The sequence below is a fragment of the Myxocyprinus asiaticus genome, chromosome 16 (genome assembly GCF_019703515.2).
Source record: "Myxocyprinus asiaticus isolate MX2 ecotype Aquarium Trade chromosome 16, UBuf_Myxa_2, whole genome shotgun sequence".
Taxonomy (NCBI): domain Eukaryota; kingdom Metazoa; phylum Chordata; class Actinopteri; order Cypriniformes; family Catostomidae; genus Myxocyprinus; species Myxocyprinus asiaticus.
In genome coordinates this window covers 23,959,129-23,984,828 of record NC_059359.1, presented here as the reverse complement: position 1 = coordinate 23,984,828, position 25,700 = coordinate 23,959,129, and the positions used below count along the sequence as shown (strand labels likewise).

The 25,700-nt window shown below is 38.1% G+C and overlaps 1 protein-coding gene across 2 annotated transcripts; it reads right to left on the bottom strand.

Annotated features, from left to right (window-relative positions):
- Positions 1-294: 294 nt before the first annotated feature.
- bcl3 (BCL3 transcription coactivator) lies at positions 295-25,700 on the bottom strand. 2 transcript variants are annotated; one of them, XM_051720001.1, is made up of 9 exons: positions 24,635-25,700; positions 23,242-23,407; positions 14,655-14,763; positions 9,399-9,606; positions 5,823-5,911; positions 5,573-5,650; positions 3,346-3,513; positions 2,974-3,040; positions 295-1,968 (listed from the first exon to the last, which is right to left on the bottom strand). In XM_051720001.1, exons 1-9 carry the CDS (start codon positions 25,218-25,220, stop codon positions 1,439-1,441), a joined length of 2,001 nt encoding a protein of 666 aa, XP_051575961.1. In that variant the 5' UTR covers positions 25,221-25,700; the 3' UTR covers positions 295-1,438. The 2 variants fall into 2 exon arrangements, with proteins under 2 accessions (XP_051575961.1, XP_051575962.1); XM_051720002.1 differs by having other exon boundaries at positions 298-1,968; positions 24,527-24,665.

Here is a 25,700-nt window from a genome sequence, read left to right as displayed (position 1 = left end):
CATGTTTATTTATAAAAATATGGAAAAATGTACGTTTATATGGTACACGTCCTACTTTTAGACATGAAACACGTTTATGTATTGAAATATGTACGTTTATATTGTGCACATCCTACTTTTAGACATGAAACACATGTTTATTTATAAAAATATGGAAATATGGACGTTTATATGGTGCACATCCTACTTTTAGACATGAAACACAAATTTATGTATAAAAATATGGAAATATGTACGTTTATATGGTACACGTCCTACTTTTAGACATGAAACACATTTATGTATAAAAATATGGAAATATGTACATTTATATGGTGCACATCCTACTTTTAGACATGAAACACACGTTTATGTATACAAATATGTACATTTATATGGTACACGTCCTACTTTTAGACATGAAACACACATTTATGTATAAAATTATGGAAATATGTTAGTTTATATGGTGCACATCCTACTTTTAGACATGAAACACACGTTTCTGTATAAAAATATGTACGTTTATATGGTACACGTCCTACTTTTAGACATGAAACACACCTATATGTATACAAATATGTACGTTTAATTAAAAGGAAATTAGGCTATTATTTACTGCTGCATTTATATTCACACATTAATATAGAAACTCAACATTTATACATTCTTTTATATAACTATGAGCAACAACATCAGCATCAAGTACCATTTTGGTAATTCACATTAAAGCCTCAGTAGGAATAGTTTTAACCAATTAAATGTAGATTTCTGCAATGGTAGAAATATTTCTTTATAACTGTCAATGCTAATTAATATACCCTATTTTGTCACAGAACTTAATTACATAGGGCTTCCATCACTCAAAGCTGCCATTAAAAAAAATTTGTCCACTAAAATAAAAGTGGCAGTGGTATTACCTGCATATTCAAATATTATTAACAAGCATATCAAAAAACAGAAGTGTCAAAACCATGTCAAAATGTTTTTTGATTGACAATGGCACAGCAGCTTACACATCGTTAATTTATTCTTATTATTTATCATTTTTGCAGATAAGAATATTCTGACTAATGTCTATATCCATTGTACTTGATGTATATTGACTATGATGTGCCAATAACACGCATTTGAGGACATCAATGTTTGAAATGCAGTGTGCTTGTCAAATTCAAATCAATTCAAGATCAAATAGATCACAATCACTTCCCAAACCAAAATAGTAATTAATATTATAATATGAAAAATATTATAGCCCTTTGTAATTCAATTACATAGCAAAGACACTTGGTGTTACACACATCCTTAACCAATTATGTCACTGATTTGACAAAATTAACATAGATTTGAAAAATGCTTAGATAAACAGAAATGCTATAAATCTGTCAATATGTTGTCCAGCCACAAAAAACCCAACTTAAGTTGGCCATGTCACAGCTGCTTACAGATCTGGCCATAATCAACTTACTCCTCTTTCTTCACTGTTTACACTCATAGTAGACATGTCTGATTGGTCACTGCTGCGACTGGATGGCCTTGATTGGTTAACCGTACCCTGTGAGGGAGAGCCATACATGTGCGGAACAGGGATACCAGGGAAGAAAATGATCTGTGCATCGGAGTAATAGGGAGGTCTTTGAATACCAGGGCCATAGTAAACAGGAGAACCTGGGAATAGCGTCCTTCTCTGGATGTGAGAGGCAGAAGCCTTAATATGGTCATACGCAGATGGTGGAAGATAGGGGAAAGTATGGAGTGTCATTCCGTAGCTTGCCCTATTGTCAGCTGCAATATTATGGCATGTCCTTGGCAATGTTTGCATAAGTGTTGTTTCACTGCTGCTCATCTGTGATTGGCTTTCTGAAATGCTCTCTGCTGAAAGACTTCGGGGCGAGTGTGAAACAGGAGCCACAGGAGAAAGTGAAGCGCTGCGCTGAAGAGTAGGTGTTACCCGTGGAGATTGATTTGAGCTACCAGGGGACAGAGATCCTAAACAGAAGTGGAAAAAAAACTATTGGAGACTTGACTTCAAACAAATGAAGAACCCTATGAAATAGCTTGAGGAGAGCAGTTTTTTTATCCTGTGGTGACGTTATTGAAACAGGAGGTTTCAGTGAAAGGCTTATCCTTTTATTTGATTAAATAGTCAATAGACTTTAGTTATGCCACAGTCATGAACCTACTTGCTAGTTGGTTGCAGGTGGTATTAAAGGGAAGGAAATTCTCATTCAAGAGAGCATTGGATTGGAAAAAAATCTGTGTAGTTCAAAATGAGGTATCAGTATTTTTGGTCAGTTTTTGGACTTTTAGCAGTATAATAGCTTATAAATGGCCACAAATTTAATATATACTCACTGAGCACTTTATTAGGAACACCTGTACACCTACTTATTCATGCGATTATCCAATCAGCCAAATGTGTGGCAACAGTGCAATGCGTAAAATCAGTTAATGTCTACATCAGCCATCACAATGGGGAAATTTTTTTATCTTAAAATGTGATTTCAACCATGGCATGATTGTTGGTGCCAGACAAGTTGGTTTGAGCATTTCTGTAACTGCTGATCTCCTGGGATTTTCCAGCACAACAGTCTCTAGAGTTTACTCAGAATGGTGGCAAAAACAAAAGACATCCAGTGAGCGGCAGTTCTGCGGATGGAAATGCCTTGTTAATGAGAGAGGTCAACGGAGAATGGCCAGAATAGTTCGAGCTGACAGAAAGGCTATGGTAACTCAAATAATCACTCTGTAAAATTGTAGCGAGCAGAATATCATCTCAGAATGCACAACATATCGAACCTTGAGGCAGATAGGCTACAACAGCAGAAGGCCACGTAGGGCACATTGTTACGACCATAGTGTTCCCAATAAAGTGCTAAGTGAGTGTACATTGACTAAAACCCACAGAACTCCAATTTTGATTTAATGAGCTCTTTTAAAAAATTCACTCATTTTGTTTCAGAGAGCAATAAATTGTGTTTTTGTGACTCTTACCATTACTGTTATGCAGCGTTTTCACAGCGTAGCTGCGGGTGCCCTTCCCACGCAGCACATCAGACACCTTGAAATATATCCACACAGTCACTTGTTAGGAGTTACAAAAGTTTTGGCAATAAATTCAACTGGTAATTAATATGCATTTTTAATCTGCAATAAAACTGAACAATGAATTTTGGGAATCGCCACTTGTTGGCGCCACTGTTGTATTTGCATTCTATTGACATTCTACTGACTCTATTGACCAATAAAATTAAAATATTCTGATATCTGTTTAATTTTACATCAGGAAATAATGCTGATAAATAGAATAAAACACTTTACAGTGTTAATACATCCCCAAACCCCAACCTTCATTCTTTTCCTCACCTTTTTGTTTTTTGCCACCATGATGGCGGTGTCATTATGGTTGTTTTTTACACTACTATCAGCTCCATTCTTTAGCAGCATCCTGACAATCTCTATCTGACCTCTGCCACAGGCACTGTGCAAGGCAGTATTCCCACTGTAAGACTGTGCATTTACATCACACCCACTCTGAACAAGCACACACAGAGAGAGACTGTGAACATCATGAATAAATGCCTCTGATTCACTCACAGACAAATCAAAGGTTTTACATTGTGTAACAATGATTAAAAGGCAGCCGACTTCTTGGGGGTCAGGGTGGGGTTCGTGACTGGGGAGGGGGAGGGGTAATAGTGGGGGTTAAATGTTGATTCAATGTATACAGTGGTGTGAAAAAGTGTTTGCCCCCTTCCTGATTTCTTATTTTTTTGCATGTTTGTCACACTTAAATGTTTCAGATCATCAAACAAGTTTAAATACTAGTCAAAGATAACACAAGTAAACACAAAATGCAGTTTTTAAATGAAGGTTGTTATTATTAATGGAAAACAAAATCCAAACCTACATGGCCCTGTGTGAAAAAGTGATTGCCCCCTAAACCTAATAACTGGTTGGGCCACCCTTAGCAGCAACAACTGCAATCAAGCGTTTGCGATAACTTGCAATGAGTCTTTTACAGCGCTGTGGAGGAATTTTGGCCCACTCATCTTTGCAGAATTGTTGTAATTCAGCCACATTGGAGGATTTTCGAGCATGAACTGCCTTTTTAAGGTCATGCCACAGCATCTCAATAGGATTCAGGTCAGGACTTTGACTAGGCCACTCCAAAGTCTTCATTTTGTTTTACTTCAGCCATTCAGAGGTGGACTTGCTGGTGTGTTTTGGATCATTGTCCTGCTGCAGAACCCAAGTTCGCTTCAGCTTGAGGTCACGAACAGATGGCTGGACATTTTCCTTCAGGATTTTTTGGTAGACAGCAGAATTCATGGTTCCATTTATCACAGCAAGTCTTCCAGGTCCTGAAGCAGCAAAACAGCCCCAGACCATCACACTACCACCACCATATTTTACTGTTGGTATGATGTTCTTTTTCTGAAATGCGGTGTTACTTTTACGCCAGATGTAATGGGACACACACCTTCCAAAAAGTTCAACTTTTGTCTTGTCAGTCCACAGAGTATTTTCCCAAGAGTCTTGGGGATCATCAAGATGTTTTCTGGCAAAAATGAGACGAGCCTTAATGTTCTTTTTGCTCAGCAGTGGTTTTCGTCTTGGAACTCTGCCATGCAGGCCATTTTTGCCCAGTCTCTTTCTTATGGTGGAGTCATGAACACTGACCTTAACTGAGGCAAGTGAGGCCTGCAGTTCTTTGGATGTTGTTGTGGGGTCTTTTGTGACCTCTTGGATGAGTCGTCGCTGCGCTCTTGGGGTAATTGTGGTCGGCCAGCCACTCCTGGGAAGGTTCACCACTGTTCCATGTTTTCGCCATTTGTGGATAATGGCTCTCACTGTGGTTCTCTGGAGTCCCAAAGCTTTAGAAATGGCTTTATAACCTTTTCCAGACTGACAGATCTCAATTACTTTCTTTCTCATTTGTTCCTGAATTTCTTTGGATCTTGGCATGATGTCTGGCTTTTGAAGATCTTTTGGTCTACTTCACTTTGTCAGGCAGGTCCTATTTAAGTGATTTCTTGATTGAGAACAGGTGTGGCAGTAATCAGGCCTGGGTGTGGCTAGAGAAATTGAACTCAGGTGTGATAAACCACAGTTAAGTTATGTTTTAACAGGTGGGGCAAACACTTTTTCACACAGGGCCATATAGGTTTGGATTTTGTTTTCCCTTAATAATAACAACCTTCATTTAAAAACTGCATTTTTTGTTTACTTGTGTTATCTTTGACTAATATTTAAACTTGTTTGATGATCTGAAACATTTAAGTGTGACAAACATGCAAAAAAATAAGAAATCAGGAAGGGGGCAAACACTTTTTCACACCACTGTATATGTTGTGTTTTTTCTTGTTATATGTCTATGAATCAATAAAAAATGTTAATTGAAAAAAAAAAAAAAAAGAGGCAGAAGAATTCAGCCCATAGTCAAAATCGAAAGGAACAGATTGTGACAAAAGTGGTGATCAAGAACATGGTGACTTCAACTGAAAACTTGCTCTGCAGAACAGCTGACTCATAAGCTGTGAAGTATGAGGGAAAAATGCAACAGAAAATAATTGCACACACACACACACACCTCGATCAGTAAGTTGACCATGTCATTAGAGTTGTTTTCTACAGCATGTATCAGTGGACTGCGGCCACTCTTGTTATCCTGTGGTAAAACAGGAAAAGAGACACAAAAACCTTAGAGATCACAACAGAATGGTGCACAGATAAAAGGGTAGGGCAAAAGAAGATAGATGCATGGGGGAAATACGAAATCACATCTGACAACAGAACAGGAAGTTGGGTGATTGACAATGATGGGTGATAATTTCACTGACCCCAGCGTTGATCTCAGCTCCGCTGTCCAATAAGATTTTGGCCAACTTTTTATCTCCATTCTGCACAGCCAGGTGGAGGGGAGTCAGTCCTTAATAATTAGATAAAATACTTAAGACTGTAGATTGAATGAACCACTATAGCAAGCTTAGACATGTTGCACTGGGAACACACACACAAACTCTAATACACCACCCTCTGTGTTTCTATGGAATTTTTGAATTGTGAATTTAAGAGAAGCTGTTCTCTTTTGTTACTGAACAGGAAATGCAACGTTTTCCATTTCATAGCCATGAATGAAGTCTATACCATTTACGTTGCATGGACTGATTGGTACTATGTTGATCTCAAACAGGGAATTGTATCCACAATAAATCTGACACATTACTTGACTTTTTATCAATAATAAGAAAAAAAGTTCACAAAATGTTACAAAACTAAAATGTCTTGCTCTTCTTGAGGTTGCATACTTAAAAGGGTCATATCATATATTTATTTTATTATTCATTTCTCCCCCTGAGGCTCCTATAAGACTCCTATGTTAACACAGCCTGATCTCATTATTATACATAGCTATACATACAAAACATTTAAGCATACTTATTTGTACGTTTGAATAGACGCTGAAATGTACAATGTGGACGTATTGACAGAATCTAAAACGTAATTTTTTTTATGTATTTACAGTTTTAGAAATGTAAAATATTTACAAATCCATTATAGATACGTTTGTATGTTTGTACATTTGTACAAATGTATTTATTATAAATAAAAATATTTGTAAATTTTTACTAGGTTATAAATATTTTATATCCCTTAACCCTACCCCAAACCTTAAACATAACCAATTTTCATCATTATAAAAATTGAAACAGGCAGATTAATTTACAGTGACAATAATTTTTGTTACAACATACTAATTTATATATATTAGAGCCACTGATCCCACCTCTAACCCTAACCATTTGTTAACAATATAACAACTGATTAAGAAAGAGTAAGTTTCTAGAACCACACTTTACATAAAATACATGCATAATGCATACATGTGAGCAGTAATGTGTGCATGGGTTCAATTTGTCTCACATCAGGAGTAGGGCTCAAACGATTAGTCGAAAATTTTTCATTGTCGAATAGTCGTTTGATCTCATTTAGCGTAACATGAGATCACATTAAACTCTAATGATGACGCACGAGAGCAGCACAGCAGCTCACACCTGACTGAGGAGAGGAAGTATTACACAGCTCACAGTACAGATGCACTCTAAACTTTCCAAATAGCTTCAGGTGATGTAGATCGCAAAGTACGAGGTAATTATAATGCAAAAATATAAAATAAGTAAATACAGAAGCACTCTCGTTGTGGAACAAGTGGAGCTGGAGCTGCCGCTCCGCTGAAGCAAAACTTGCGTATCGAGCGTCTTTAAAGGAAACACCCCAGCTTAACATCTTAAATGCAGTTATATTTAATGCGTTATAGCTTATTAAAGCTTATTAAAGTTCAAATAATATGGAAGCAGATCATGTAAATAACTCCGAAACTGGCATTTCTCTGTATGGTCAGCGCCTCTTCAGTGAGTTGTCCCGATCTAAGGGGGAGAGACTGAAACTGCACCCGGCTGATGCACACTCTGTCGTGGGGATGCTCGTCCCTCGAGCGCGCACGCTTAATGCAGCTAGTTTATAACGTGATGGCTCACGACTTACTGAATCATAATATATGTAACTGTGCATTTCTTATCGTGAAGAAAATTGTCAATACACAGCTTTATTAATAAGAGAGAGTTTTTTTTTTTGTAGTATTCACCCCATTATACACTGCAACAAAATATGTTTTTGATTTGTTTTGGCTTGTTTTCCAATATAAATATATAAAACTCCTTTAAAACAAAGTACATTTTCTTTAGCAGCTATACTGCAGAAGAAAAAATTGTTATCTGATAATGTTGAATATAATATTAAAAATACAAATATTTAAAAATATCAAAAAATCCTTTAAAAAAGATGCATTCACCTGAGAAGCAGCATATACGATATTTAGACTCGCTTTTAGAGAATAAATCTTGAATATCAGTATATTTTGTCTTCACTTGCATAAGTATAACCAAGTGAAAAAATACATGTATATACAAAATACACTTATATTTAAGATACATTCTAAGATACATAAGATACAAGTCTAAATATCTTATATGTTGCTTCTCAAGTAAATGTATCTTGTTTTAAGGATTTTTACACAATTTTAAATGGAAAACAAGACAAAAACACATAGGATTTTTTGCAGTGAATTTCTTTACTGAATTAAACTTAATAAAAAGTATTTTTTCCCCTTAATTCTGTGAATGTCATTTAGAGGTATTTTTAAATGAAGATTTTGTCCCCTTTATTGTTAGTAAGCATGTTTAATACAACATTTTAAGTTGGGGCACAAGCTGAATAATCGGTTAAGAGCTAATGATTAATCGTTGCAATAATTGCCGAATAGTCGAATAATCGTTCTAATAATAGTTAGATTAATCGATTATCAAAATAATCGTTAGTTGCAGCCCTAATCAGGAAGAAGCAGAAGAAGAAAACAAACTGTATATGCAGCTTAGTTAAAAAAAAAAAAAATCTCAATCTCCAGCCCTGACCCCCATTGAAAACCTCTGGAATGTGATCAAGAGGAAGATGGATGGCCATAAGCCATCAAACAAAGCCGAGCTGCTTGAATTTTTGCGCCAGGATTGGCATAAAGTCCCCCAACAGCAATGTTAAAGACTGGTAGAGAGCATACCAAGATGCATGAAAGCTGTGATTGAAAATCAGGGTTACCAAATATTGATTTCCGAACTCTTCCTAAGTTAAAACATTAGTATTGTGTTGTTTAAAAATGAATATGAACTTGTTTTCTTTGTATTATTCAAGGTCTGAAAACACTGCATCTTTTTTGTTATTTTGACCAGTTGTCATTTTCTGCAAATAAATGCTCTAAATGACAATAATTTTATTTGGAATTTGGGAGAAATGTTGTCAGTACTTTATAGAATAAAACAAAAATGATAATTTTACTCAAACACATACCTATATATAGTTTATCCAGAGAAACTGATAATTTTACAGTGGTCTCTTAATTTTTTCCAGAGCTGTATATATGTATATATATATATATATATATATATATATATATATATATATATATATATATATGAATGGCATTGTCTTGTGTAACAGAAATACAGAACAGGTTAACTGAGGACTGTACTGTTACAATTACACATATAAAGCTAGATGGCGATCCTTGACTCCTTCCTGATCAGTGAAAACATTCCCAAACATAATCATACATTCATGCAGGAACATTCTAGCTACCATGATCAGACTATATTTGGCTTGCTGCCCCCAGTGGAACATCTCCAAAAATGTCATTTGTAATTTCCGATATGGTAATTTCCCTCATTTCATGGTTGCATCTCATCATGACTGATGGTGGTGTGCACAGACATACTGTATAATGGCATGGAAAATACATTTCTATTGTAATATATTTTGTTCTTATTGCGGTAACAAACAGGGCCATATGCTAAACCAGCACTCACCTTCATAGTTCCTGATCTCCAGGTGGGGTGAGGGGTTGTGTGAGTAGTGTCTGAGGATTACAGAGAGGCAGTCGGCCTCTCCGTGCTCACAGCACAGATGCAATGCTGTCTGCCCATTACGGTCGAGAGCTCCAGGATCAGCTCCTGCATCCAAAAGAGCTTCCACCAGACCAGGCTGATGGGTGATTACAGCCAAGTGCAATGATGTCTGATGAGAGAGAGAGAGAGAGAGCGAGAGAGAGAGAGAGAGAGAGAGAGAGAGAGAGAGAGAGAGAGAGAGAGAGAGAGAGAGAGAGAGAGAGAGAGAGAGAGAGAGGGGGGGGGGGACAGAAAGAGACTTTACAATAGAGCTATGGGCCAACTCTTTTTAAACCACACAATCACAACTCCCATGCCAATGCATAACAGTATTTATGCAGTTTATCACAAAAAAATGTACTACTCAAAAATCTAAGTTTGTTAAGACGTACAGGTTTATTTGGGCTAGTAGTTTAAGTCATATCCTCATGTGGATTCCTGTAACAATAAATGCTAACATGGAACTTGTCTAACATGTTAAAGGTCAGTTCCACAGATCTACAGATAATGAGATAAAACTGGGCTGACGCTCCTTTGTAAACATTCCAAGGGCAACAAAAACATACACAACAAACTGATTTAAAAGTGTGATTAGTGACAAATATTTTCAACAGTTTCACATATTCATAATACACACACATAAACATACCACATAATCGAAAATACAAGCCAACAAGTAAGAAAAACACTAATAAATGTTGCATGTTGAACACGATTACACAATAATAATAATATAAAAAAGCTACAACATAAACAAAATGCAACTGTCAAAATAAAAATGAAAGAGAAGCCTCAGCTACAAGAACTGAGTTTAAAGATAACATGCTGGACTAGTTCTTCCAGGTTAATTTACCACTCATGTGAAGGAAACAGAATTAAAGTGCTTCATTTGACATCTGTCAAAATGTAAAAAGAAATTAACCAAAATCTAATCCTTGAATGTACATTTACAATAAAGCTAAAGCTACATTCTTAGCTAATATTCCAACTTAGTACTATACAGAAAATGAATACAATGAGTCATAGCAAGTAATTTAAAGTGTGTATGTTCTGTTGCCAGAGAGGAAGACTGAAAGAGAGAGAGATAGAGAGAGGTTTGTGGATTTTAATGATACCCACTAAAGATTAGCATCAGTTAAATCCTGGTAGCATAGAGTTGGCTCTGGGCAAGCACATGGAGGAGGGTTGGTGGTTTGGCACTGGAGGGAGGATGTTCCAGTAAGGCACAGAGGAGAAAAAAGTACAGAGGGACTGAAGCTACAGAAATTCCTCTGGTGTCACAATGCCCGTGGCCCTCCCTTCCTGTGAAAATAGCGCTCCTATTTCCCTGAATCCTGTCTGACTCACTGAACATCACACCCTCACTCATGTGTGTATGTGCTAGAAGACATGTTACCACACACATAACATTTTATGGGTATTTATTTGTGCTCACATCAACTATATAGCTCTAAATCTAAACAGTAAGGAACAGTGGTGAAAAAATCTTATTTAGGCAAGCCCTCCATGCTGAAAAAAAATCAAATAAATTGAAACCAGCCTAAGATGGTTTGCAGGTTTTAGCTGGTCTTCTATCTGGTCTCCCAGCCTGGCCAATATAGTGCTCAGTTGGTTAAGAAAGTCGGCCAGTTTGCTAAAACCCCTGTAAAATCAGGAAGCAGCTAAGACCAGAAAAACATTTCAGGCTGGTTTAAGATGTTTTGTTTTTTCAGCAGGGTTTAAACAGGAAAATGCACATGAGAGGAAATTAAGGATTTGTAAAGGATTATGATTTTAGCGGATTTGAAAATTCTATTAAACCTGAAATAACTTACCATTAAACAACCATAAAAGCTTTCAAGAGAAACTATGAGTTCTTGGAAAAGCACAAGGAAAGTAAATAAGAGAGGTGAAAGGGATAGGAGGAGCCGGAAATAATCAAGCGGAGGGGAGAGAGGAGTGATGAAGGGAAGAAATGGATCAGAGAGGGAAAATCCCTTTCCTCTCCCCTGCAGTGTGTCCTCACATTCACATTCCTGTGTGTAGAATAAAAAAGAAGGGAATGTTGTCTGAATAAGGAAAGAGACTGTGGGGAAGACTCATGACACAGATGCATGAGCCAAGAACACAGTCTAGTGAACTGAAACTAAGTCCTGAATGATTTAGCACTAATGATAGAGCTGAAACAAAAGTAATAAAAACAAGAAAAGATAGGACAAACAAACAGTGCATTAAACAGTGCTTAATGCATGCATTATGTGCATGCAAGTTATTATGCAATGTATACATACTGTATATGCCATGTCAAATATCATTAGCATTGGTAACGTTTCTATTTGTTAATAGTTATTGATGCATTAGGTATAATGGGCTAACAATTAACAATAATCTTTTACAGCATTTATTCATTGGGGCTGATGTTAATTTACAATTATAGTATTATTCATAGCTCATGTTAGTTCATAACACATTCATTTCAGTTAACCTTTAATATACATTTTTTTTTTAGTATATGTTAAAATGAACATTTACCAAGATTAATAAATGCTGTCAAAGTTTTGTTCATTGTTTGATGTTAACAATTGTGTTAAATAATGTTGTAAAGTGTTACCAGAATTTAAATGACTGACATTATTTAAATGAATGTCAATGGCAGAGTTAAGTTCATTATTGGCTTACTGTGAATTTCTTTTAGTCTCTAAATTGTAGTGCAAAAGCAGGCACATTTTTTCTTATTCAGAATAAAAGAGATACATACGTATGTTACAAGAGTGCACGAGAAAGAGAAAGACAGAGAGAGAGAGAGAGAGAGAGAGAGAGAGAGAGAGAGAGAGAGAGAGCAAAAGGGAAAGTCCCATTTAATACCCTGTAAACCTCAACGCAAGGTATGTTGAGAAACAACCCAGAGTGTGAGGGGGTCATGTGACTTCTCGGAACGAGGAAACTTAAGTTCATACACATGCAACTATAACTGTTTGCACACACACTCATACTAGCATAAAACATACACACTTCTGTAAATTGAATTCATTTGCAGGTCATGCAAACATAAAAATCAGTTGCGGCCTTGCTTGATTGATTAAACACACGCATCACCTATCATAAAAACACAGGTGCCATACATACAGACACACACACACACACACACACACACCTCATCTGCATTTCAAATGTCAATGCCAGCACTTGTCATGACAGATATGTGGGAGGACAAATATGTTTCATAAAAGTGGAGAGCGGAACTGCAGAAATCGTAATACAAGTCATTCTGGCACATACGATTTCTAGTGATACTGACAGCGACGTAGTAATAATATTAGCAGTAGTAACACACTCTTCAGTACTCTGCCAGTCAGCTGAGAATCTACCTGCCCTTATAATATTTACTTATAAGCATAATTCACTTTGTTGTGCTCACTTATTTCAAGATTTGTATTGAAATACATTGAAACTTGAACAAATACTGCAAATTGAATGTTCTTCAAAACCTATCCATCCAAGCTTCAAAGCTATGCTAATATGCAGTTCACATTTCTGGGGAAATGACAATTGAAGACAAAATATAACACAAAAGTTAACCTCAACAATCTGACAGAAAAAAAATTCAGCCCGCAGCTAAGACATATGCACAGCTTCTGGTAACTGCCTAGTGCCTGTGAATGTACGTGTTCATGTAAGTGTCTGTGTGAAAGAGTGTGTCTGCATGTCAAGTGAAACCTAAACATGAATTTGAGGTGATTTTTGAGGTCTAGCTAGACATGCAATGGTGGTAATTGATAATGTGAGAATGCTGGAAGTATGGGTTAATACAACCAGAAGGGGACAAGAACAGGATATGAAAGCCTGGGAACAGTCTGACAGGTCTGTGCACTCACAGTGCACACTGATACATGGGAGCACAAATGCAGAGGACAGAGGTTGCGTGTGTTGTTGTGGCCATGTGGTAAGTACAAGTGGGCAAGCCAGCAGCTTTTAAAGGTGCTCAGATAACCATAAGCAGTGATGTGCGCCTTCTGTGAGAACAAAAGTGTCCAAGGTGTACGTGTCCTCTTCTGCTTATGACCTGAGTCTTGAGGTATCATGTGACACTTAAAAGGAATAGTTCACCCAAAAATGAAAATTCCCTCATCATTTACTTACCCTTATGCCATCCTAGATGTGTATGACTTTCTCTCTTCTACAGAACACAAGTATATTGCAAGTGAATGGTGAACACAATTCTGAAGCTCCAAAAAACACATAAAGGCCACATAAAAGTAATCCATATGACTCCAATGGTTCAATCCATGTTTTCTGAAGCAATCCAATTGATTTTGGGTGAGAACAAACCAAAATGTAACTCCTTTTTCACTGTACATCTTGCCATTGCAGTCTCTGGGCACGATCGTGATTTCAAGATCGATTACACTTCCTAGTGCTTGATGCATACACAGAGTGCTAAATGGTGGTAGGAAGTGTAATCGAGCTTGAAATCAAGATCGCCACGGAGACTGCTGATGTCAAGATTTAGAGGTGAAAAAGGTGTTATATTTTGGTCTGTTCTTACCCCAAACTGATTGGATCACTTCAAAAGACATAGATTAAACCACTGGAGTCTTATGGATTACTTTCATGCAGCCTTTATGTGTTTTTTGGAGTTTCAAAATTATTAACACCATTCAGTTGCATTGTATGGATCAACAGAACTGAAATATTCTTCTAAAACTCTCCCTTTGTGTTCTGCAGAAGAAAGTCATACACATCTGGCATTATGGCATGAGGGTGAGTAAATGATGAGAGCATTTTAATTTTTGGGTGAACTATTACTTTAAGTGTCACATTTCTGAAAATTACAATTTCCCCACAGGGACAAGTACTCAGATTTAAAGGGATTGTTCACCCAAAATAAAATTCTGTCATCATTTAATCACCCTATGATGTTAGGCTCAGTCATCATTATTCCATACAATGAAAGTGAATGGTGACAAGCCTGTCAATTTGCCTGACATCTCCTTTTGTGTTCCATGGAAGAAAGAAAGTCATAAGGGGTTTAGACAAATACAAGGGTGAGTAAATTATGACAGTATTTCATTTTTGGGCAGAGCGGTAGCAAGGAATTCTGGGCCCCCTGACTGTATATTGCTCTGGCCCATTACCTTTTAAAAAAATACAGTTCAGAATGTGCCTGCTTCTTTGAGTGTGTGTTTGTTTTCACCTTACCTGTCTTAGGTTATTGAAAATGTCTAGGTCTTTGTGGGCCCGCCGATATATTTCAATAAGCCAGGCGACCAGTGCACCGTTCTCCTTAACCACAGCAATGTGAAGAGGCCTGCAAATACATGCACACAGACAAAGATACATAAAAACATGCATCATTCACCTAAACATAGAATTACTGCAAAACAACTTGCACACTCCTGTAAACCAATAAAAAATTATTTGTACAAACAGATAAATCCTTCAGGGAGCATCAGTCAGAACATATTAGCCTCTGTCACCATTTACTTTCATTCTGCCTGACATCTTATTTTGTGTTCCACAGAATTCAGAAAGTCATGCATGTTTAGAACAACATGAGGGTGAGTAAATGAACTGCAGCACTCTCTACTTCTGGATATTTTTTCAGTACACATAAATCCACCTATATTACTTTTGTACACCAGTTCATTAACTTGTAACATTAAAATTCACAGTGATGCATTTCTTTTAAGGACTTATCTCATTTACTGTGAATCCAGGAGGAAGGGAAGCTTTGACCAAATAAAAATAGTTTGATTGAATACAGGGTTGGTAAACACTCTTTGTTCCTTTTTGAAATGGCCTGCACAAAGTCCCAGGGGTTTAAAAGTTTCACTGGTTGACCCCTTTACCTAACTGTGTGACTACAGGTTTGTGAAACAATTATGTGTATGACTCACCTTGTACACAGTGGCTCTAAAAGCAACCTCTAAGCAAAGCTGGTGAGTACAGGGAAATGCTTATCTCCCTGTCTTTTCACAGAAAACCACAGTGTGAGGTGAGAGCATTGAAGCTAAAGTTTGGGAACAGGAAGAAAACAGTGTGCGAGAGAGAGAGAGAAAGAGAGAGAGAGGGACTCTTCATGAAATTTTTGAAGTGCTGTTTTTTTTTTTTAATACATCTGCTTCCAGTAACAGCTACTTTGGTTTGAAGTCACTTCCTGCCCTTAGGGACAATGGCACCATTCTTTCTGTTTTGAATACTAATTATCATTATATTTACTGTTGCATTAGGGGCTTTCTATGCTTTTCAGACACCTCTACCAGAACTTCCCATGAAACCTTGAGAAAATTCTACAAAGAAACAAGCACTGGCTTGAAACACACTCACAATGGCGTATTAAAAAGAGGGCCATAGCCTTACTAGACCCATATGAATTGTCCAACAGGCTCTGTTCCCATAAATATTGTGCTCAATATGTAAAAAAGGCAGACACATTCACACCCATGACAAACTGACTTTGGACCATAGAAGTAATGTTGAACAAGTGTGTAAAGCATTTGTGAGCAAGCATCAAGATAAACGATAATCGAGTTTATTAACATAGTTAAACACAATGACTTTAAAATAGACAGAATCGGCACTCTTAAAGGAATATTCCGGGTTCAATACAAGTTAAGCTCAATCGACAGCATTGTGGCATAATTTTGATTATCACAAAAATGTATTTTGGCTTGCCCCTACTTAAAAAAAGAAAAAAAGAAGCAAAAATCAAAGTTACAGTGAGGCACTAACAATGAAAGTGAATGGGGCCAGTTTTTTGGAGGGCTTAAAGGCAGAAATTTGAAGCTTATAATTGTTTAAAAGCACTTACATTAATTCTGTTAAAACTAATTTATTATTTGAGCTGTAAATTTGTTTAAATAATATTTTTTACAGTTATTTTAGGGTTTAAGGGTTTGTTGACATCACATCGTCATGGCAATGATGTTGTAAAATTGGCTCTAACTTTACACAGAAAAGGTTAGTAAGTGATTTTATCACACTAAAATCATGTTAACACACATATTGTTTACATCTTGTGGATATAATTTTGAAATAATGAGTATTTTAACATTTACAGATTGGCCCCATTCACTTCCATTTAAGTGTCTCACTGTAACCCAGATTTTTCCTTTTTTTAAAGAAAAGGAGGGGCAAGTCATTATACATTTTTGTGGTAATCAATATTATGCCACAAATGCTGTCAGCTGAGCTTAACTTGTATTGACCCTGGAATATTCCTTTAAGGCTATACAATGGAACAAGCCAAAATGTTTCTCCTGAATTAACTAAATTGCACTAGGTGAATGTAAGCTGCATTTATACAATGCACGGCATTGTTTGAAAATGTGTTTGTTGTGGGGCCTGGGTAGCTCAGCGAGTATTGAGCTGACTACCACCCCTGGAGTCATGAGTTCGAATCCAGGGCATGCTGAGTGACTCCAGCCAGGTGTCCTAAGCAACCAAATTGGCCCAGTTGCTAGGGAGGGTAGAGTCACATGGGGTAACCTCCTCGTGGTCGCTATAATGTGTGGTTCTCGCTCTCGGTGGGGCGCGTGGTGAGTTGTGCGTGGATGCCGTGTAGAATAGCGTGGGCCTCCACACGTGCTACAGCTCCACGGTAACGCGCACATCAAGCCACATGACAAGATGCACAGATTGATGGTCTCAGACATGGAGGCAAATGAGATTCATGCTCTGCCACCCAGATTGAGGCGAGTCACTACGCCACCATGAGGACTTAGATCGCATTGGGCATTCCAAATTGGGGAGAAAAGGGGAGAAAACTATAATAATAATAATTTAGTTTGTCGAGGGTGATGTCACCGAAGGTTGTAAACTTACCAGTAGGTAAGCTGTCTCTGTTGTTACCTTGTTTTACAACAGCCTCAGAGAAACGGTTATCCAAAGTTATCCATTTTTAATGTTTATATCTCCTCAGCTGGAATGTGTGATTGTAATTAAGGAATGTAATGTTGAAACCACACCCATTATTAGTTTAAAACAATCATCAACACTCTTCAACTAGCCGAGTTCTCCTAGGGCAAGAATTTTAGGGATGTGTGTAAACAGGAAAAATATAACCAAGCAAATGCCTTAGCAGAACAAAAAAGTCAGTGTATTTTGTCATAAATTTTAAGCAAACTGAAAGAAGCTTGTTAGCCTGTAAGTAAAAAATTAGCCTTTAGGGTAGCTATCAATGCAGACATCAATGTTGAATGTTCATATCTTGCATTATGACTTACAATACATTTTGAGAATGTGGTAAAAATTTAAATATTCCCTGATGGGAAGTCACAGGGGAAAATCCTGTAACAGCTGGAAAAATGAGGGAGGGATAGAGAATTAAAGGACAGGGAAGAACAGGGGCCCTCATTGTTTATACATTCATTGAGTCATTGCAGGATGCAAAAAACCAAATTTGCACACAGACAGTTTGGTGCTGATTCATATTCCTCTGATAAAGTGGTCAATCCTGTCCTACAGTGTGCTGTTGCGATTGCTTCATGTGGGTTATTCCTTTTTAGCAATGTACTGGGAAGGCCAAAAATCAAATGACACATACAGTCTATAATCACTTATAATTTTAATAATTACTTAAATAAGGATAGTGACAAAAGCGACAATCTTCCTGTTTTTGGCCATCATGTTTATAGGTGGTTCCTACAACACTGAAATCAAGTCTTTGCCAAGCTAAAGGTAACCTAAATACCGAAGATTTATTATAAGCACTTGACTTGGAAACTTGGGCTTTTTTTTTTTTTTTTTTCATTTAAAAAATACATCTATTTTATTTTAAGATTCTCTGTACGTCTGTCGACGGTTTGGGCATGCAATACGTCAGTCTGACATTCACCTTCCTGAAATATGACTTTCTGTTTAGTTTTGACCTGCCTGAAGAAAATGAACTGCCAAGTCACAGTTTCTCTGTTCCTTGATTTTGAGTAAGAAAAGCAGAAGAGATCATTAGTATTTTAATTCTGTTTTTATTTGCCTCTTTTCCTGTAAGTGAGTTCAATGACTGTGTACTCCAGGAAATCTTGTGCTTTTTCTGTACTGTAGTCATGACCATGGGTTCACTCATTCTGACATGATTCTTTGTTGATAAAGGAGTCTTTATCATGTTTGAAGGTTGTATGTTTACACAAGGCAAGCGTGACTGTATCACTGTGCACATAGAAAGCATTTGGACATTCCTGTCATTTTAGATGTTTATCTAACTGTGTGGACAGTTCATGGATTTAAATCTATTTGCATCTAACTAAATGTAGAGCTGCACAAAATGGTCAAATCTGTCACATCTGAGTCTCTGCCCATTGCAGTCATGGTACGATCTGCAATATAGCACACAGCAAAGAAAACAACTGATTTGTCTAAAAGGGTCTGCAAGCTCAAAGAGGTCCTTTGAGTATATTTTACTCAACACTTTGTAGCTGACAAGTAAAGCCAACATTTTATACTCTGTGCTTTAGATAAACAGACCCATCATAAACATAATCAAAACTCACTTTTCCTTGTCACTTTCATGTGCATTTCTTAACGTAATGATCTTCGGCTTTGCTGTCACTTACAGTATACTTCAGGTTAGAATACAGTCTTTCTCTCTCTCTCTCTCTCTCTTGCTTTTCGACAGATGAAACTCTCTAAGTTCCTGGAAGTGACTGAGAGTTTGTTAGACCGCAGCCCCAGATAAGGCCGGGGCTGAGACTGACGTAGATACCTGTACATCATTAGAATGAGATGAAGGGCTTTTGGCAGGGCAGTGGCGCATTTGTGGCATCCTGTACAGCCCAGAAATACAAACCCCTAACATCCCTTGCGGCACAGACCTGCTGCTACTGCAGCAAACAAACTCAGAGATACATGAAATAAAAACAACTCCAGCTGAAATGGTTACAGTAATTGCATAGGCTGTATAAAATCCCTGTAACCAAGGTTAGAGTGAAGGTATCTCTGTGTTTTGAGAGCTGAAGACAGTCTTCACATTACACATACCAGTATACATGGCACCAGTGTGCAAATAATGTGTCTGTGTGCATCTTGCATAAGCTCAGCATACAACAGGGGAAAACAATTTAATGTTGTTTGCATCTTCCAAAAGTCTTTTGTCTATGTCTGTTTTTATATAAAAGCATAAATGACCTGTATTACTTCATTGTGATGCTTCATAGAAGTATTCACACTTTAAAAGAGGAGTAAAATGGGTATCATTTTATGAGGGTAGAAATGGCACAAGAATATAGGTACATAAAGCTGATAGAAACGGGGGGAGAGAGCAACTGATAAGCAACAGAGAAAAAGCGGTAAAGGAGGACGTGAGGAGCGGATGTTTGGGTTTTTGAGCCCATTCATTTTAAACACACATAAAGCAGTGAAGAAAGATGAAAGATGAAAGGGAGTGCGAGAGAGAGAAAGACACCTGAGAAAACCACAGTAACACAACAGACTCACACTAACACCAGGCTTTCCCGAAAGTGAGGGACTGTGAAGCGCTGAGAAAAAAACAAGGTGAGAGCACGAGACACCCATTGACGTAAGAGCCAAGAGAGAGTACAGAGAAGGGGGGAGGCAGTCTGTGTGTCTCTGTGTGTTTGTAGGTTATGTTTATATGTGTGTTGTTTGTGTGAATGCAGTTGAGAGTTATCAAAAAGTATGATTGACAGATATACAATACATGAAAAAAGTAGACAGAAGCTAGGAAATAGGGATCTACAAGAAAATTAAAACGTGGCTACAGAGTATCAATTCAGGGAAACTTGGTTAAAAAGTGTCAACTATTACAAAACCAACAAACTATCAAGTAATTAAACATTTTATAAAGTAAAAATGTGGGATTTATGTGGGTGATGCTATGCCCAGTATGATATGTCAAATAACTTACTAGTTAGTAAAGATATCCAATGAACTTTTAGTGATCCACATAAACTGAATCTGGCTCATTTGCTTACTGGGCATAACTAAGCCTGGCTGACTAAACCTTGATATTAACAGCAGGTGTCGTTTTTGGAGAAGTTTTGCTCACATGAGAAGTGATATTTTCATACTGAGTGAAAGGCTTAGGTATTACAGTAATATAGTTAATGTGTTTGTGTTAGTGCTACGCCTGAGGAAGTAAGCATGTGTTCATCAACCCTTGGATCAGACATCCTCATCGAAGAATCCCAGAGAAACAGTGGCGTTTGAAAGAGTACAAAGCAGTTTCTCTCACTTAGGCCTACTCTTACCCAAAATACATTCTCTCTCTCTCTCTCTTTCTCTCTCTCTCCCAATCTTATAAAGAACAGCAGAGCTGAGTCACTGTCTTTCCTTCATTCACACAATTTTTTCCAACTGTGTTGCTTAGAGCCAGTGTAAATCATCGGACAAGACGATCTTAGTGATTAGAAAGTGAAATGGCAGAGAGGAATATACAGGATAATGTGGGTAAAAACGACACCCAACTAAGATCTTAACTCTTCTGTTTCAACCTGGACCACAATAAACACAAGGCTCATCTACATACACTATATTGCCAAAAGTATTCGCTCACCCATGCAAATAATTGAATTCAGGTGTTCCAATCACTTCCATGGCCACAGTTGTATAAAATGAAGCACCTAGGCATGCAGACTGCTTCTACAAACATTTATGAAAGAATGGGCCGCTCTCAGGAGCTCAGTGAATTCCAGCGTGGTACTGTGATAGGATGCCACCTGTGCAACAAGTCCAGTCGTGAAATTTCCTCGCTACTAAATATTCCACAGTCAACTGTCAGTGGTATTATAACAAAGTGGAAGCGATTGGGAATGACAGCAACTCAGCCACGAAGTGGTAGGCCACGTAAAATGACAGAGCGGGGTCAGCGGATGCTGAGGCGCATAGTGCGCAGAGGTCGCCAACTTTCTGCAGAGTCAATCGCTACAGACCTCCAAAGTTCATGTGGCCTTCAGATTAGCTCAAGAACAGTGCGTAGAGAGCTTCATGGAATGGGTTTCCATGGCCGAGCAGCTGCATCCAAGCCATACATCACCAAGTGCAATACAAAGCGTCGGATGCAATGGTGTAAAGCACGCCGCCACTGGACTCTAGAGCAGTGGAGACGCGTTCTCTGGAGTGACGAATCACGCTTCTCCATCTGGCAATCTGATGGATGAGTCTGGGTTTGGCGGTTGCCAGGAGAACGGTACTTGTCTGACTGCACTGTGCCAACTGTGAAGTTTGGTGGAGGGGGGATTATGGTGTGGGGTTGTTTTTCAGGAGCTGGGCTTGGCCCCTTAGTTCCAGTGAAAGGAACTCTGAATGCTTCAGCATACCAAGAGATTTTGGATAATTCCATGCTCCCAACTTTGTGGGAACAGTTTGGGGATGGCCCCTTCATGTTCCAACATGACTGCGCACCAGTGCACAAAGCAAGGTCCATAAAGACATGGATGAGTGAGTTTGGTGTGGAAGAACTTGACTGGCCTGCACAGAGTCCTGACCTCAACCCGATAGAGCACCTTTGGGATGAATTAGAGCGAAGACTGCGAGCCAGGCCTTCTTGTCCAACATCAGTGTCTGACCTCACAAATGCGCTTCTGGAAGAATGGTCAAAAATTCCCATAAACACACTCCAAAACCTTGTGGAAAGCCTTCCCAGAAGAGTTGAAGCTGTTATAGCTGCAAAGGGTGGGCCGACGTCATATGGATTAAGAATGGGATGTCACTTAAGTTCATATGCGTCTAAAGGCAGATGAGCGAATACTTTTGGCAATATAGTGTATTTTTAAACACACTGGGTCTATGGCATGAGAATATATTTAGATTTCATTTGTCAAACATGATTTCGCAGGTAATCAACATGTTAGTTCATTCTTTTTTTCCAGGTGACTAAGCAAGACTCACCCTGTGTCCGAAACCACGTACTGTCACTGTATGTACTGTATTTGATGAAGGATACACTTCTTTGCTGGTAAAACAGTATGTTCTTTAGGTATGCATGCAAGTAGTATGAATATATTTCTAAATATTTAATCTAGGGATGTAGGAATAGACCCGTGACCCACATATATGACTGTGACAAAGAGGAGGACGTGGAATCAGCTGATCAGCAGGAAAGCGAAATAAAGGGGAGCCGGAGGCGCCAGTTCGAGGGAGAGAGAGAGACGCACGCGGCCGCGTTGTCTGTGTTTGTTTGTTTAATGTTGAGTTTCACATTAAACTTTATGTTTACTGTTCAGCCAGTTCCTACCTCCTCCCTGCTTATCCTTGAACTGTTTCAATGATTTAAGAACTACAACCGCGAAAATAATCCGCTCAGGTTCAGTTAAACAAGCACCATTTAAGCACAATGAACACCTTTATTGGTATATATACAGTATATAGCACTTTAAGTTGAAAAGAGCCGCCTGACTCATGGTTCAACGCCGTTCTTTTAAATCCAGAGTTTTGAACGTGATGTCTCCTAAAATCCTGAGGGATTATGAGATCGTTAAGTGTCCAGTCAATCCGCACTTCAAAATCTTACCAGAAATAGTAGGTCATTCAGGTATTTCTTGCTTACTGCTTCATGAATCCTGAGGATTCAGACACACCACTTCATTGGCATACTCTTTTTGGCACAGTATATAGTAGGTAATTATGGATATTCAGACACAGCATCAGTGTGAAACATCTAGGACAATCTGGAATTTACTAAATGGTCTGAACTTCTTTATTTGTTAAATATCACATGAGAAATTATAGCCCTATGACAATGTTTAGAAAACATGTTTCACCATAATCAATTCTTGAATTACAATGTGCCATGAAATTACTTTAAGACTTCCAAAAACGGTACATGACTCACGTGTCACCATCTTCATCTTGACGTGTTGCCGCAGCGATATCTGCCAGCAGCCGATCTGTGCTCTCTGGTGGAACAGGTGGAGGTGAGAGAGTGGGAATTGGCATGGGAATGGATTTTCGTGGACTGGTGTACTGCTGAGGCCACTGGAAATATTGATAGCCTATGACTTCAGAGGAAAAGAAAAATTAGCCTTTACAAACCAAAACATTCATAAGTCCACAGCCAATATATTAGCCTCAGTCATCACCATTTACTTTCATTGTATGGAAGAAAGATGTGATGAAAGAGAATGGTTACTGAGGCTAACATTCAGCTAAATATCTGATTTTATATTCCATTAAAGAAAGTAAGTCAAATGGGTTTGGAACAACATGAGGGTGGGTAAATTATGACAGACTTTTTCCTTTAACTGAAAATATGAACCTGATTTAAAAAATGTGTATGTAAAAATCTGTATGCACAAACAACAAAAGGTGGATTGCGCTTGAATTAAAATATCTAAATGGGATTTCGAAAGATATACTTTGGCCCTCTTTAGCATCTGCATAGAAATCTTGCATGGCTTCTGCAGGACGTCATACTAACTGAAATGATAAATCTAAAAAGATATAGACTAAGTTCAACGTTGCTGATATGCTTGTATTTTATGCCAGTTGCAGTGTGGATACTGTTGACACAAATAAACCTCAGTTCAGTATAATTGCCATATTATTATTATTATTATTCCTACCAAGAAAGCAGTGCCAGTCTACCTTAAAAGAGGAATGCATGAATGCCAATTGCAATGTCATACCATTGTAGCTCTGTTTCATAAATTAAATGAAAGGACCGATGTATTACTGAGGAAAGAGCTAAGCAATGCCATGTAACGTGGCAGTTTTCAACAGAATTATAGAGATTATTATTCAGAAGTAGGCTATGTTAACATCACTGATACGTTTTGTATAGGCTGCTAAACCAAACATCCTGCTGATTAGCTCAGTGGTTTCACAATGACTGTGGTTCCCTGGCTGGATTGACCATGACTGCGCAATCCTATTGTAGACACCAGCTATCCACGCGCGCGGACACATTCTTCAAAATGACATGCAGTTTGAGAATACGAATTAACAAGGCAAATTGCGCAATGGCCAAAGAGGTCACAAATTACACTGTAAAAAGTGGTAACCTGCAATTGTTACCTTAAGCAGCTGTTTCTATCTAACATATCCTCCGGTTGATTCAGTCATGTTAAATATTTGTTGTTTTACTTGAATTAAACCAGTTAATTTGAGATGTTACCTACCATATGAAGCACATTTTCCCCGTGTAGGTCGATTTACTGAATTTAGCTAAATAAATTTCGCTCTTAAAACATACTGTGAAGGATAACTGAAATCATCTCGAAACTTACAATATGGTGTTAATGGTGGGACGAACTGGGAGTCATTAACGCTTTGACTGTCACGAGCTTCATTCAGTATCTTCTTTTCATCTGTGTCTAAATGTCCCGCGTCATAGGACTTCATCACTTTCGGACTCGGGCTACGTCTTTCTTCTTTGAGTTCGTTGTGCTGTTCTACATGAACATTTCTTGGACCAGTGTGCTCATGGTCAAGAGGGAAAGGACGTTTCCTTATCGGAAGTTTAGAAAACAAGGAATCTGTCAGTTTCCATCCAGTGTCCGTCAGATTGTTGGACTTCACGTTAGGGGAGGTAGGTCGGGTTTGTCTGGGATCCTCAAGCGTCCTGTTTCCCCTGACATTCCCATCGCCTTTTTGAGTCGATAGCGAAACTGAAGGTCCACAACTGTCCCGTGGTTCAGGAGGAGAACGTCCTTGTCCATTGCTGTGCCCTGATACCACCGGTCTTGGTGGGTTATGTCTACAATGACCTTGGTCGCCCGTCGCCCCCTGTGCGCAGCTCCCACGCTCTCTTGTTTTGTTGGTAAGGTCCAGCGGCACAGGCAAAACAGTGTGATTACAGCCGCTCATGGTCATGATCCTCAGGTGTATAGGTCCTTTTTCAGACGAATCCTTTTCATAACATTTTGTCAGTTTGATACATCTAAAATCACTCCTTTGGTTCCCAATTTGACAATCATCTCATGTCGCCTGCATAAAACAGTATCAATACTTACACATGCTCAGTTCAGAATGATTTAGCAAAACTAACTGAAGAATTTAGGATCATTGTCTTCAGGCTGATATTTATCCCATGAAGAATAGTTCATGCACAAAGCCCTCTATAAAATACTGTAAGTTCTAAAATTACAAAAAGTTAAATAAAACGAATGAGCGAATGCTCAAGAATTACGCGTGCAATTAATATTTTTCTAATTATGATAATAACACGAATAGTTAAATTTTAGGGCAATGACAATATGTCATGTGCAAGATTATTGAGTACGCATTCTTCCACGACAGCACGGGACTATGCTGCTTGCAGTCTCTATGACCCGTACTATCAATCTGAACTAG